Below are 14,205 nucleotides of genomic sequence, written 5' to 3' on the forward strand. Positions count from 1 at the left end.
TTCATCCACTAATTGTCTTGTGTACTTAGGCTATGAGATTAAGGATCATGGCTTGGTTTTGTGGAGTATACTGATACTCTAACAAAGGAAGTAATTGTTTGTATATACCAAGATCAACCACCGGTGACTTTGGACTATGGCTTTGGATGTGGCAGACTGAAGTCTTATCTGTGTTATGGGAAATTTTCTATTTTCCAGTGCATTACTTTTAAGATCTAATATGATTGCTGATCATAAAACTGATTCTTTGGTGTATCCTTCACCTGCTTGTGCCAGTCAGTTTGCTGTGATGAAGGCATGTGGCAAATCAGCGTGTTCCACTTCACAACTATTTTTTTGTGGTAAGGCTTGTGTTGCAAAACCTATGCATTAGTTCTGGACTGATTTGCCATAGTGTCTGTAAATCCAAGCAAATTCAGTTTTCTTTAGTGAAGCAGCAAAGAGCTATAGGCATAGATGCAGAAGAATTGTTTTGCTTTCGTTAAAGCAAGCAGGTTGAGGGAGGTGACTCGCCCCCTCTACTCCGCTCTTGTGAGACCCCCCCTGCCGTACTGTGTCCAGCTCTGGGGCCCCCAACACTGGAGGGACATGGACCTGTCCGAGTGAGGCCAGAGGAGGCCACAAAGATGATCAGAGCTGCAGCTTCTCTCCTATGAAGACAGGCTGAGAGAGTTGGGGTGGTTCAGCCTGGAGAAGCGAGGGCTCTGGGGAGCCCTTATAGCAGCCTTGCAGCACCTAAAGGGGCCCTCAGGAAAGCTGGTGAGGGACTTTTCACAAGGGGGAATGGCTTTAAACTAAAAGAGGGTAGATTTAGATTAGATATTAGAAAGAAATTCTTTACTGTGAGGGTGGCGAGGCACTGGCACAGGCTGCCCAGAGAAGCTGTGGCGGCCCCATCCCTGGCAGCGTTTAAGGCCAGGCTGGATGGGGCTGGGAGCAGCCTGGGCTGGTGGAAGGTGTCCCTGCCTGTGGCAGGGGAGGTGGAACTAGGTGATCTTTAAGGTCTTTTCCAACCTAAACCATTCTGTGATTATTAAAAGGCTACTCAACATGAAAATTCCTTCTCATTTTTTTTCTAATAGCCCAGTGCTTCATATAAACCACACACTATTTTCCCTGTACTAGAAAACGTTGCTGCTGTTGCATCTCCAGGGATACACTGAGAGACTGACTGTTATTAAGAGAGCAAAAAATTTTCAGTTTGTGGCTTACTTTTCTATAGGTGTGCTTACTCTAATGGCCTTTCAGTAGGGGTGTCATGTAACTTGGCAGTTCAAGAAGAGCTTGCAATCAAAGAAACCTTTCAAGGTATTTGGAGCTCATTCCCAGCAGTTGAGTCAAATCATAAATACTAGTTCTTGCCTTGCAGGTGCTGAGGTCCTCTAACTCTCTGAGTTAAGAACAATTAATGACCACCTGATAAAGCTTTGCTCTGTTTGGAAACTGCAGATAATTAATTTTGGGTAGTAAGAAGTCATTTTGTTAAAGTGGTTTTTGAAGAATTTCAGTTGCCTGTGATAGCAAAACCCTTGAAATGGCTTGGAGAAGATAATTTACCACCCAGTTACAGTTGACTGTAGCTGTGCTCACCTCAGCAGGTGCTGTAACCAAGAGTGCTGGGAGAGCCACCTGGGGAGCCAGGTATAACAGGGTCCCAAGTGCATCACTTGTGTGATGCAAGTGTCTAATAAACCATGTTTATTTACTTGCAGAATGCAGAGCAGGAGAGGCTGAGGAAGCAAGACAGAAAGGTTCTCCAGAAAGGGCTGGCTGGGCAGGTGGGGTGGTGGGAGTTAAAGCTGTATTCTGAACTGGATGAAGCAGTAACCTTAACTATTTACTTGCCTGAATTGGGGCTGAATGCCAGGAGCTGTAAAGAGGGTGAGTATCTGCCTGGATTGTTTGGTCAGAAGTGCTAGTCTGTACCTAAGGAGCCTGTGTGGTCAAAGCAATGTTTAAAACTGTCCCTTCTTGTTGACCAAGCTGCTGTGCTGTGTAAGAGGAGCCCATCTACGTGCTTCCTCCTGTCTCCATCGCTCCCTGCTTTGGGGGATGCCTGTTAGTGCCGTAGGTGACAGAAGAAACAGCAGAGTGCCTCTACCAGCTCCATGGGGAGGTGTACCACTGATGATGGCAAACAGCTCCCCGTTTACAGCTCCTGAGAGAGAAAGGTCTAGGAGTTGAAATTCCCCCGTGTGCGTGTCAAAACATGCCCAGCCTCATGCTCTGAATGGGCCTGAAGTGGATGGAGCTGTGGTGATTTTCTGCCAGCATTTATTGGCCAGAAAGGAAGAGCTTGGAAATGAATGGTTTTGAGTGAAGAAGTGGAGACAGCAGAGCCTGCTCAGTCTCTCTCACTCCTCAGGAACAGCTGTGCCTCTTGCCTTTTTTTCCCTTTGGGGTGCCAGGGTTGTGGATTTCTTCTGGTCTTTGAATTTTGTGATAGAAGTTTACCATGCGGAGAATTCGGGAGCCACTTTAACCAAGTTGAAACATACACAAAAACTTTTAATAACCCTTTGGGGTGGCAATGGCTAATTTAGGCACATGCAGTTTATCCTGAGTGTTTGTTCCATTACTTGAATGCCTTGCAGTGCTGCCTCATAGAACTGTGAGGAGAGCATCACCTGCAAGGAGCTAGAAGAGGTCTGGTTGCTTTGGGCAGGTTGCTGAGTTCTAGCATTTAGGTAATAATTTTCAGTGGCTTGTTGAAAAGAGTAGGTGGGAAGGTAATAATGTATTTTGGACTTGTGAAGAACAACTCTATGGAGGAAAAGACTTTGCTGTTGTTGGGGAGAGTTTTACTGTTGACTTCAGGGTGTACGTGCTACTGCGCAGCTCTCGTATTGACACAGCTGATGATTTTGCTGCCTGATAATTGAATTGTGTGCTGCCAGGAGGAAGCATGGAGGCAGTTTCTTCAGGGACTGGCTCTCTAGTGGGACATGGCTTATGAATTATATAACGGGACTTTCAGGGAAGCACAGTGCTACCTCAGCTCAGCTCCAGTTAAGGTCACGGGCAGCCTTGCTATTTCTTCTTGTACCTGTTGATGCAGGTTACTTTAAACCAGCCTCACCAGTCATCCACAGTTTTCCTTTGGGATGAGGAGCCAAATCACTGTGTTTCATTCAGTTTATTCTTAATGGGGAAAAATAGATATGCTTTTATCAAGGGGATTGTATATGACATGCCGTAGCTGTGGAAGCACAATTCTTAAATTAGTGCTAAATGTTCACCCTCACTGCAGGGAATTTCAATCCTAGAGTTAATCTGAGCGTGGCTGATTGATCACTACACTGTCAAAACCATCCAAAACCTATATGAGATGTATTTGGTAAACGGTTGTAAATTGCTGAGTTTGCATACAAATTTACTCAGAATCTATAAGGCCAGATACTTCTTTAGCATAACTGGTAATTGTTCCTAATCAGATTCAAATGTTGATCTTAATATTTTCTTTCTGATGTGTTTTAAGGAAATTAGTCACTTGTGGTTTTATTTTAAGTAACATTTTTAAAATGCAGAATAGAAGGAAAAGTAACCCAGAACTGCATAAATCTTTTGCTTTAAGAAATATTTAGTGCTTTCATGTTGAGAACATGATAAAATGAAGTCTTTCTGTGTTAAAGAAACATTTCATTATGATTAATTATTCCCAGTAGAAGATGTTGTTTAAGTCTGTTTGAAGTTTGTTTCTGCAAAATGGCCTTTTCCCCTTGAAAACTTTGACCAGATGTTGCCATCCAGTAGCACTAAATGGTGCATGTTTACAAAACTGGCTTATTTTTTCAAAGTTGTTTTTTTTTTTTTTTTGCTAGCACTATATCAGGCAGACTTTGAAGGCAGAGTGTTGTGTCTTCTATTAGATCACGGGTAATATTTAAAATAGTTAGATAAGCTTTCCAGCACACAGTTTCTTTTTCAGATTTGAAACTAGAAGCAACAGATTTTAAATCTAACTGGAAAATGAGTTTTCTCACTCTAATTAGTTGTGTGTGTTAGATTGTATTCCTTAATGGCAGTGGTTACAGCAACGTGACTGTGAGAACTGTGCTCCACAGTCACCAGCAGCATGCAGCAACTTCTCATACAATGGGAATAAAAGAACATCCGAACAGAAGGGACGTGGAAATGAAGGTTGAACAAACGTAGGTCAGAGCAATACACAGCTATTCAGCCACAGCGAGTATGCGGAGCAGAGTGGAATTATTTTTGTTAGGAATGTAATAAAGTAATTAGATATCTGGACTAACCCGCGCAGCTGTTGTAACGCACACCAGCTTTTGCTGTGTCTCCTTGACATAGTTTGTGTGAAATTCTGTAGGACACTTGATCCAGCTGTCAGCCCACCGTGCCGCCGATCGCTCTTCAGCAGAGCTCTCCAGAGGGATTGATAAGGAATCCTGCTTTGTAGCTGGGGTTACGTCACGAGCAAGTTCCCAAGACACTGCGATTCAGTTGGCATCATTTTGGGCAGTTTAAAATAGGAGTGAGCCAGATACTCAGCTGGTATGAATTGGTGTTACTATATTAAATTCAAACGGGCCTAATTATAAGTGTTCAAGCAGTCACCGAGGGTTGCACAATCTATTGCTTTTGTGAATGTGTGCTCACCCATAAAAGTGAGATTGCACAATCTAGCCCTATATGAATGCATCTCTGTCTCAGCAGCTAATTGAAAACAAACATGGTAGGATTAATAATTCACTTCTCTGGAATTTCTGTATTATAAATTATTGGAGGGATCTACCACTTGCATTAAGAGATGTTCCTCTATTGCAAGATTAATAAGTACCAACAGCAATGAGTGGCCTCTAAACAAGGAAAAGTTGGACTTGTAGAGGTTTTTGGTTTGTTGGTTTTGGGGTTTTTTCCCTCCTCTTTTTCCAGTTGCTATTGCTTTCATGCCTCGTGCAGCACAGAGTGCAGTTTCTAAGCCTGTATGCAGGAAGTGGTAGCAAAACTCCTGTTGACTCAAGTAGAGGAGGGCTTGCGCTGTTTTGCTGCATGGGAAATGGGGCATTTTTCTGTCCAGTACTCATGTGTACTTTCCCTTTACAGAAGTTTGCCCACATTTTGCAGTAGGGAAATAGAAATTGTCTTTTCTGTCATTTGGGAGGAAGTTGCTCTCTGTCCTCTTAATTAGTTGTTTGAAAGATGAAAGCAAGTGCCCAGGGGTCAGAGAGTTCCAGGGAGGCTGGTATTTCTGAACCAAAGAACTTGTAAGAAATTGCACATCATGAATGCTGATTTAATTCAAGCCCCGCTGAACGCTGCCTGCAGGGGCACTTACGTGGTTGCATACCCTGCTCTCATCTACTTAATTTAGAGCATAGGCTACAACACCTATTGGGCTCTTGCTGCTGCAGACCTGAGCGTACACATATCAAATGTAGTTATGGAAACTGGACCATTCCATTCTGATACCTGATGGTGGCTGAGACTTTGGACTTTGTTTTCCTGTGGCTTCCTTCCATAATTACTGTCTAGGAGACACCCCACCCCCCCCCACCCCCACCCCCGAAATTAAATGGTCTTGCCAAATAGGGTTATAAAGGATTATAAGGATACGATTATAAAACTTGCTTCCTATGTCAGAGAGGTAACAGTCCAGGAAGACCATTAGATGGATCTTCAGGGGGTCAACTTTTCCTACCACCACGCCAGTGGTCTTGTCAAAGTAGCCCCACAAAACTCCACTTTTTCCCTGTTCTTTTTAGACTGTCCTTGCTAGGTCTTGGGTCCTCAGGCTACCAGGTTTTCTGCAAGTGGAATGGTGGCATGCAAGCAGCTTGAAAGTAGTAGTCGGAACTCCAACACAACCTATCTCTCCTCATTCTCTTCTATCCAGAAGGATGCAGGCCTGTGCAGGGTTGTTCCAGTTCCTTGTATTGTTCTTGGGGGTGCTGTTTGTTGCTTTTTTCTTTTCTGTGTCTCTTTGTAATGTGTGTAATTCCATTTAAAAGGGTATTTTTAATGTTTGTATTACGGGAGGTCTAGTTGCATTTCTGTAAGTGAATAAATGATTAATTCTGTTTCGGCTTTCTTTGTTAAAAGCTAAAATGCCTGACTGATGCAACCAAAACAACTTCTGAAATTCACTTTGTGTGTGGCTCAGCATCTTTGTTTAAGAGCCGTTTTTCTTCAGCATCTTTCATTTCTCTTACGTGTTTGCTGTTAAAGCCTTTAATTTTAGTGCTTGCCAGTTCTTTCAGTCAGCAAAATCTTTTTTTTACGACATGGGCTGCATGTGCCCATATCTTCTGTAGAAGATCTCACAGTGGGCTGGAGACAGCTTTGGGGTGTGAGTATTATTTGTTGTGGTAGATATAACTCCTGGGTTCTCCCCCCAAAGGGATGAGGTCTGTCTTTGGGGAGAGTCCAAAGGGGCTGTTCTTGTTCGTTAACAGCAAACCTGGGTACATATGCCCTTGCTGAGTGTGTCATCTAAGTGTGAAGTGCTGTCTGCTCTGCGCTCTGCTCTGCACGTTTGCTCTGCATGGTTTCTGCTGATGGACTTTCAGCCTGTCTTTGCTCTGCCTTGGCTTCCCTTAGCTCGATGCTCATGGAATATGCTGACTCTCAGCCCTGGTGTTCTTTTCAATTTCTTGACTTCTGTGCAGTGTTGTCGGGTTTCCTTCTCCCCCTAATTATGTCATGACTGTTCTCTTTCCCACCTTAGTTCTTGCTCCGAGCATGATAAACGTGAATGTAGCTCTGCCATTTTTCGTTATTTCACTTTTGTATCTAAATGGCTGCATGCATTAACTCAAAGATAAGCCCTCCAGTGTGCCGTTTTCCTGTTTTACTTAAAGTTGCACCTGCTGCCATACCTGCACATACAGCTATTTCATAGTCCTTCTTTGGCTCTTTTCTGTCTGATTATATATGTTTGGTTTCCCCCCCGTCAACAGTGTTGAGCAGCAAGTTTGCCTTCCACTGCTGGTATGTCCCAGGTGGTAACCTGATGTAATAATTGGCATTGTGGTGTTTCAGAAGAACAACTTGAGGGAGTAAAAGAGTCAATCCCTTCTCCCACTACTTTAAAATAAAAAGGAAGGGTAACCAATTGTGTTTTAATTGACAAATATTTTTTAGCATCTGCATGAGCACTAGGGGTATCATGCTGCATTTTGAGATGCGAAAGTGACATGGGCTAGATTTCAGTAGTAGTAACATACATTGAGACATATTTGCACTACTTCAGCATCCCTGGTACTCAAGAAATAAATACCACTGAGAGAGGAATGATGTAAATGTGGGTATGTTACTGTAAAACCCAGGAACAGATCTGTGGCTGGTAATAAACAGTGTGGCTTTATCATCGTTGTGATAGTTTTCCTTTGGTGAAGGGATGGCCCTATCCAGGTCCGGAGACCAGTCACTCTGGGAGATGGAGAGCTGGCACTCGCTGTCCTCTGCAATTTTTAGGTATTCCTTACATGGTTGTCTAATTGAATAGTGAGAGATTACCCAGACTTTGGTGCATAAGGGCTTTTCTGCACTCAGAATATTGAGCTTTGCCCTGACTCCTGGTCTCAGTTTTGCTCATGTCAGGCAGGATAAGGATCAATATAGTTTAGATCTGGAAGCAAGATCACCTTCAAACTGGACCATCAGCTGCTCCTGAGCTGGAACAGGGACAGCTGTTGACAAGCATTTGCGTACAGTGATCAGCTGTCCATGTGAGAGGCTGCAGTGCTGTCAGAAGAGTGCTTGTGTCCATATGCCTTGGGTATTGGTATAGTTTGGGTTATTTTCTAAGGAGGTTTACAAAATACCACCTTTTATGACCCTGCCTATACTTCTTTCCAGTCCTTGCAAGTTTTGATACTGTTGTCTTCTTTGGAGTGAGTAAAAGCAAAAAATAACAATCCCAAAAGTACAATTTGTCTTAAACAGGCTAGATGAGGAGGGAAAAAATGCTTATGCAAGTTCAGCAGGTACTATAACAGAAGAGAATTGGGACTGACATGGGGGACAGAGGGGAATGTGATGAATGTATGGTCATGTGAAAATTTGGTGGTAGAGCGTATGTCTTGTCTTAGTAGACAACAAAGGTCTACAAGAGCTGTGCATGAGTGGGTCCCTTGAAATGGAAAAGAAATAAGGATACAAAGTAAGCCATGGCAAAATAACATGTCCGGGAGGTATGGAGGTATATTTTAAATTATTTTGCTTTTCTCCTTGGAATTGGGAAGAAAAAAAAAGAAAAAAAAAAAAAAAGTAGTGCTTTTGTCCAGCACAGAGATTCCAAATTCTCTGCACAGCACTTGCAGTTACTACTGGAAGGCTGAAATGCATTGAACTGGTGTAGCTCTAATTGCAGTGTGGTCACATTCCTGCTGAAGTACTTCTAGACTATATTTAGTATGTAATTGAGCCACGCTACCATGGGCTATTAGTCTAAATGTTGGTGTAAATGAGGCGGACAGTATTAAGATGTGCTCCAAGATTGTCAAGTAATGCCAGATCAGGTCGGATGTTCTTGCTGTGTCTCGCAGCACAGTTGGGTGTTGCTCCTGGCAAAGCACGCAGAAAGCCATGTGGATGCGCGTGCTTGCAAGGGAGCCAGCAGCTGGGAATCGCACTGCTCCAGTTTCCAGCATTCTTCCTCCTTCCAGATGCTCCCTGCCCATAAATGTTAGGGTGTTCAAGAAAGAACCAACAGGAAAACATCCCAAAATGCCCAGTCACAGGATGAGATTGGGGAGCATGATGTTGACTGAAAGCTATACATTTGCTATCGGTTTGAGAGGTGAATGCTCTGTGCTGATCCCGGAGGGGTGGGTGCAGCCTGCAGAGCTGACACTGGCAGGTACACCCAGGATACCATGGGCTTGGCTCAGCCCCTCATCCTTCCCGTGCTCGTAGGGAGGGTGGAGACCCAAGAAGTTATCAGGGAAAGGAGTTTCTTCATGTTACATGTGTGCAGGGAAGGACAGGAATTTGTCCACCAGAAGCTGTCGTCATGTGCCAGTTTTGTTCCAAGTATGGCATGTGTCGCATAACTCTCAGCTCAGAAGTCAGGTATGAACTATGAAATGCTTGTCAAAAGTACATGGTTTTCAGTGAGCAGTAGTCACTAAAATTGCTGGAACCTATCATCGTAGATAAAACATTTCCTGGGGTTTATGTGCACTTTTCAAAATGTTCTGGCAATAATAAAGTAGGCTTTCTATTGCAGAGGTAGGGTTTTCTGTTTGTAATGTTGCCTTTTTCACACTGTGACTTGCATCAAAATGCTAAAATTGTATTAAAAAAGAAAAAAAAGCAGCACAGCAGCTGGTATTTAGTGAATCAGGAAATAAGCTTGACTCATGGCTTCTGTATATTCTGTGTATCATGGGAGACTGCACAATTTTAAGGAAACCAAGTTATGTGTCTAAGCTCAGTATTGCTATTAGAATATCTTCAGTGCAACAGAGCACTCCTTGAAACTGTTCTCACTTGGGACGGGCGTCATTGCAAACAGGCAGACCTCTGACAGACATGGGAAGTGGGACACTCAACACAACAAGGCTTTTTGACTAACGTAGTAACTGTCTGTGTTGCAATTTTTCCTTCTAGGAGACTGAGCTGCTAGATATCAGCCTCGTCAAAGATGCCAGATGTGGAAAACATGCCAGAGCTCCCAAGGTAGGAATTTGTGTTGTGTGCTTACATTGATGACCTAGATAAAATAGAGTGGGAATTATATGCAGGAGTTAAACCCCCAAAATTTCCCTCCGCTAATAAGAAGTATTTTGTCTTTTCTCTGTTTATAACACTGTTTCTGATGAGTAGCATTAATGATTGTTGAGTTCTTGTCATTTGATTCTGTATGTAAAATGCTGCTGGAAGCTCTGCCGGCAGCAAGGGAATGAAAATCCTGGTTTGTCAAGGTGAACTTATACAAGTTCTTGGCTTCCCTGATGGCAAGGAGCTGATAGTTGTTTAGGCCTGTGCTGTATTTTGGCCTCCTTATTTTCCTTTATCTGTGCCTCTTGAGACCGGAAAGAGGGTTTTGTTTTATTTTTTTTAAACTGTCATCAGAAAGGTGAGGACACCAGCTCCCTTAGGTCTGCTCTGATGTATTGCATACTTCTTTGATGTCTCTAAGGACAGGAGGTTGTAGATATATGTGCTCTCTAGTGTTTTTGTTTGGAGAGAGACTACATATTAGAGAAAAAAACAATGCACTGGGCTCTGGAAGCAATATAGTGCCTTGGGGAATCATAGCATTGATAGGAGGAAAGGAAATCTCCTTAGGGGCCTGAAAGTATGGCCTTGCTGCTGCTTAGCCATGGCTGAACGGGTGGGCTTGAGGCAGCCCAAAGGAGTGCTTTTGTGCTTTTCCTACCCTCATCTTGGGGGAGGAAAATGGCAGGGTCTGGATGGCTGTGGCTTTCCTGGAGCCTCCCTCTGGGCTCCCTCTTCCTTGCACCCGTCCCGGGGTCAGGGCATGGCCCCACAGGCTCCTCAGCCCCTGGAGGGGAGGCACTAGGAATGGAAAGGTTGTTTCTGCGGGCCAGAATGCAGTTGTTGTTATCTCTGAACAGACTATTCAAATTGGGTTTTCAAAGCTTTCCACGTAGTGCTGGCAGCATTTTAAAGGCTGAGTTATAATTGAAATGCAACAGAAGTACTTTGACATCCACATTAATACCAAATGAGTTCACCATGATTAATGGTTCTATGATGAATAGCAATAAAGTATTAACAATGTCTAGAACATTATTTTAAAATGCTACCCGCTTTACAGAGGACATTCATGTTCTTCTAACAAAATGTTTTTAGCTAAAATTTATGCATAGCTATTGCCTCGATGACTTTTATTTGTTAGGTTACATAAAGGCTGTTTTTGTTACATGTTACAGATTTGACAGTAGTGGCGTTAAATGAGGGGTATGAGAAAACCCTGGCTTTTAGGGTGGTGAAATGCACCACCTGTGTGAGTGAGTTTGCTTTTTGTCATTGATTTGGGTGTGGGCAGAATGAAAACAGCACCTGGGTTGGCTGCTGATGGGATCTCTCAAATAGTGTGAAACAAACAGCTCATTTTGGGGCCGGTTGTGTTGGTTTCGCTTTGACCCATGTTGTGGGGCTGAGCAAAGAGTGTTTACTGCAGGTGAGTGAGCATTACAGAAACCATGTTTGTGTCACATTTACAGAAGATCTAAAACTCATATAGCAGCAGAAGGCTTATGATTTTTAAATGAAAAAATAGCAGTTTATGATTGGATGGAGTTTTCTAGTAAAAAGCCTTGTATGTTGGCCTGAGAGAGCATCACCTTGTATGTATGATACTTGCCAAAGTTCACAGCTTTTCAGAGGCTCTTTTCCACAGCTCTGCTTCCAGGTGGGAGCAACTCTTGCTGTCAGGCGAGCATAAATAATAACCTATGGTTAGGGGGAGTTCCTGTGTGGGAAAGCAAGCTTCCCTCGTGCAGCATGCAAAGAAGTCCTGCACAATCCGCTCATTGCATGGTGAAAACGTGATGCGCGTGATGATTATGTTGTGTGGTGAGTCTGAGCCGTATCCAGCAGAACAGCTCTGGTGTGGTTTACTGGTACCTGCAGAGCCTTTTGCCCTGGATGTGATACAGTATGAACTGCAGGCATGGGATGGAGTTTAGCTGTCTTAGCACAAATACCTCTTTCTGTTGTGGTGCCACGTAACACAGGTTTATTGGCCATCCCAAAAGTTAATCTCTCATGATCTAGTGGGATCGTCGTTGACTTGGGAACTTGCTTCCTGTAGTAGTCTTGTGAGGCGGAAGAGACAACATGCTGTTGTGCGTTGATTCATCTTTCAGTGTAAAATAAGAGATTTAGGTGGTTTTTATCTTCATTCCCCTGCTGTCTCTCTCCCTGCCTGTAGTCCTGGACAATTATTATCCTGCGTTAGGGGATGTCTGCCAGTTCATGCAGATTTTTTTATCTATTTTCAGAACTCGGAGTGGATTTCATCTGTGGGTTGTCATCAAAAACTCAAGAACTTAATGGGAAACTTTAAGCTTCATTTATTTCTGACTGCTTTTACCTTTTGACAGAAATATCTTTAATAAGCCTTGACTTTTCTATTAAATGAAAAAATGTCTTTTTTTTTTTTATTTTCATAGTAAACTAAATTTCAGTGTTATTAGTGACACCAATAGAAGCTACCAGAACCTGTTAGATGTGCTACTGCAGAAGTCTATCAGACAGTAATGATTTTAGAGGACAATAAGCAGTCATAGTTACCAAAAAACTCTTTCTTCCCCATCACCATCTGGAATACATGTTTCTTCCCCATATGCTGCCATATCCACCAGCGGGGACATTTCTTGGTAGCTTAATTAATTTGCCAAGCTCTTGGTCTTTTTGATGGCTAGAAACAGAGTCTGTTCTCATGCTACATTCCATATACCTTCTGCACAACCATCAGCATTCAGAATTTCTGAAAAAAGGTGAGAAACACAAAGGGGTTTTCAGTTCATTTCTCTTTCACAATATTTTTCCGTAAGTTCGGACATGTATGTTTTGGGATTGTTCTTGCTTGCTTGTTGCAGTTTATAGTAATTATCATAAGGGGAAAAAAAGCAAGCTTTTTCATTCTGGAGAAGTTTTCATTGATGAAGGATCAACAGCCAAATGCTTTGTTTCTATTTAGAAGGCATTGTACTCTTTTTCTTTTATCCTATCTCGCAGTGTTCCTAAATTTGTTGAAAATGTGTTAACATCTCTCTCCAGTGATTAAGCCCAAGCTATGGATTGTCTTCTGTAATGCTTTGCCTAAGTAAGCATAGTCTTGTGCTCTGCAGAAAGGTAGCATTAGGCATGCTCGTGATTTGTATTACTCCCTAGGCCATAGCATCTGTAAAAAAGGGGTAACACCAAAGTGTAGACACCAAATAAGGGATACATAAATGTACTTATGCTACCATACACTGTTCATAAGTGCCGAGCTTTTTCTTTCTGGATTTCTCATCCAGGAAGTCTGGTTCCTTTTTCTGTCCCTGTTATGTTTAGCCTCAAAAGTTCCCTTGAAAGCACAGAAGTGCAGCACTTATCCTACAGTTGTCATGTTATGGTAGCACGAGGAATGAGGCAAGGTCTCCTCTAACGTTAGGATGTTAGCACTAGGTTGCAGTTATACTGGTGGTCAGCTTTGCTTGGCACTTTGAGTGCAAAACCACTTCTCCAGCTTCCGGTTTGTGATGATTGTTATAGTCTCTTGAAACCTCGCTCCTGTTTTTCCCATTCCCTGGAGACTTAAAAGCAGAGCATTAGCACTACTTCTGGCCGTGACAGCAGTGTATGGGAGCAGCTCAGAAAGGTGTCTGCAAAACAAAGACCTTCCAGAGAAGACTTCAGGAGTGGTTTACCTGGAGGACCTGGCTGAAACTACAGAGTAGCCCAGCACTAGACCACGGTCCTAGAGCCAAGGTCATAGTCTTATCCGCTGGTGGTAATTGTTATCTGCACTTTCACACTCCAGGGTACTGTAAGGAACTTGTGGCTTCCCCTGAGAAGTGCTGTTACCATGTGGATGGTGTGAAGCCTAGAGCCTCATCTCAGCTCCGTTGGGTGCCAGAGTGGCTCTGTGTTTATCCTTCTAGGAAACTGAGAACTTGTTTTCGTCCATGGCATTGCCCACCAGTTCTTCCTAATGGTGCTGAAGGCTGGGAAGACAAGACAAATTCGGGAGACTTGCACAGGTCTCTGGTGTACTTTGGGTGCCTAATGGCACCTAAAGGGAATTTGTAGATTTCGGGGCTTAGGTAGACCCTGTGAGTCTTGGGTAGAGAGAGTCAGAATGGTTTTACAGCAAAGGAAGTGGGGCACAAAGATTAATGATTAGATCAGTCAGAGTGTTTCGGCATCTGAAAATAAGCCTGTATGTCTTTCATAGGAACTTGGGTTTCTGTTAATGTGGAAGGGAGATCTTTAGCAGGTACAAAACCACTTGATGCTTGGGGGATGAGAAGATTGTCCTCCAACCCAAAATCTGTAAGTAGCATACTCAAATGGCCCCTATGCAATGGAGAAGCTTCAGCATCGCCTTCCTTTTCCCACATTGTCAAGGATGAGTTGTCCTGTCTTCAGCTGCTATTTTCAGAAACAGTAACAGTTTTCCATCTCAATGCAATATATATGCAAAGGCTTATTCTTTGGAATAAGAACAAATCTCAGGCAGCACAGAGCACTGCAGCAGATCTCTAAATGAGAAGAAGAATG

At 43.1% G+C, this 14,205-nt stretch overlaps 1 protein-coding gene across 4 annotated transcripts in view; it reads left to right on the top strand.

Moving 5' to 3' along the window:
• PLCB1 (phospholipase C beta 1) overlaps window positions 1-14,205 on the top strand; it is a 401,171-nt gene that overhangs the window by 102,277 nt on the left and 284,689 nt on the right. For all 4 annotated transcript variants that reach the window (XM_037405583.1, XM_037405580.1, XM_037405581.1 and 1 more), the window contains exon 3: window positions 9,574-9,642. In XM_037405583.1, coding sequence (XP_037261480.1) covers window positions 9,574-9,642 — 69 coding nt within the window. The remainder of the gene's footprint in view (window positions 1-9,573; window positions 9,643-14,205) is intronic.

Source organism: Falco rusticolus, chromosome 12, assembly GCF_015220075.1.
Source record: "Falco rusticolus isolate bFalRus1 chromosome 12, bFalRus1.pri, whole genome shotgun sequence".
In the NCBI taxonomy this organism is placed as follows: domain Eukaryota; kingdom Metazoa; phylum Chordata; class Aves; order Falconiformes; family Falconidae; genus Falco; species Falco rusticolus.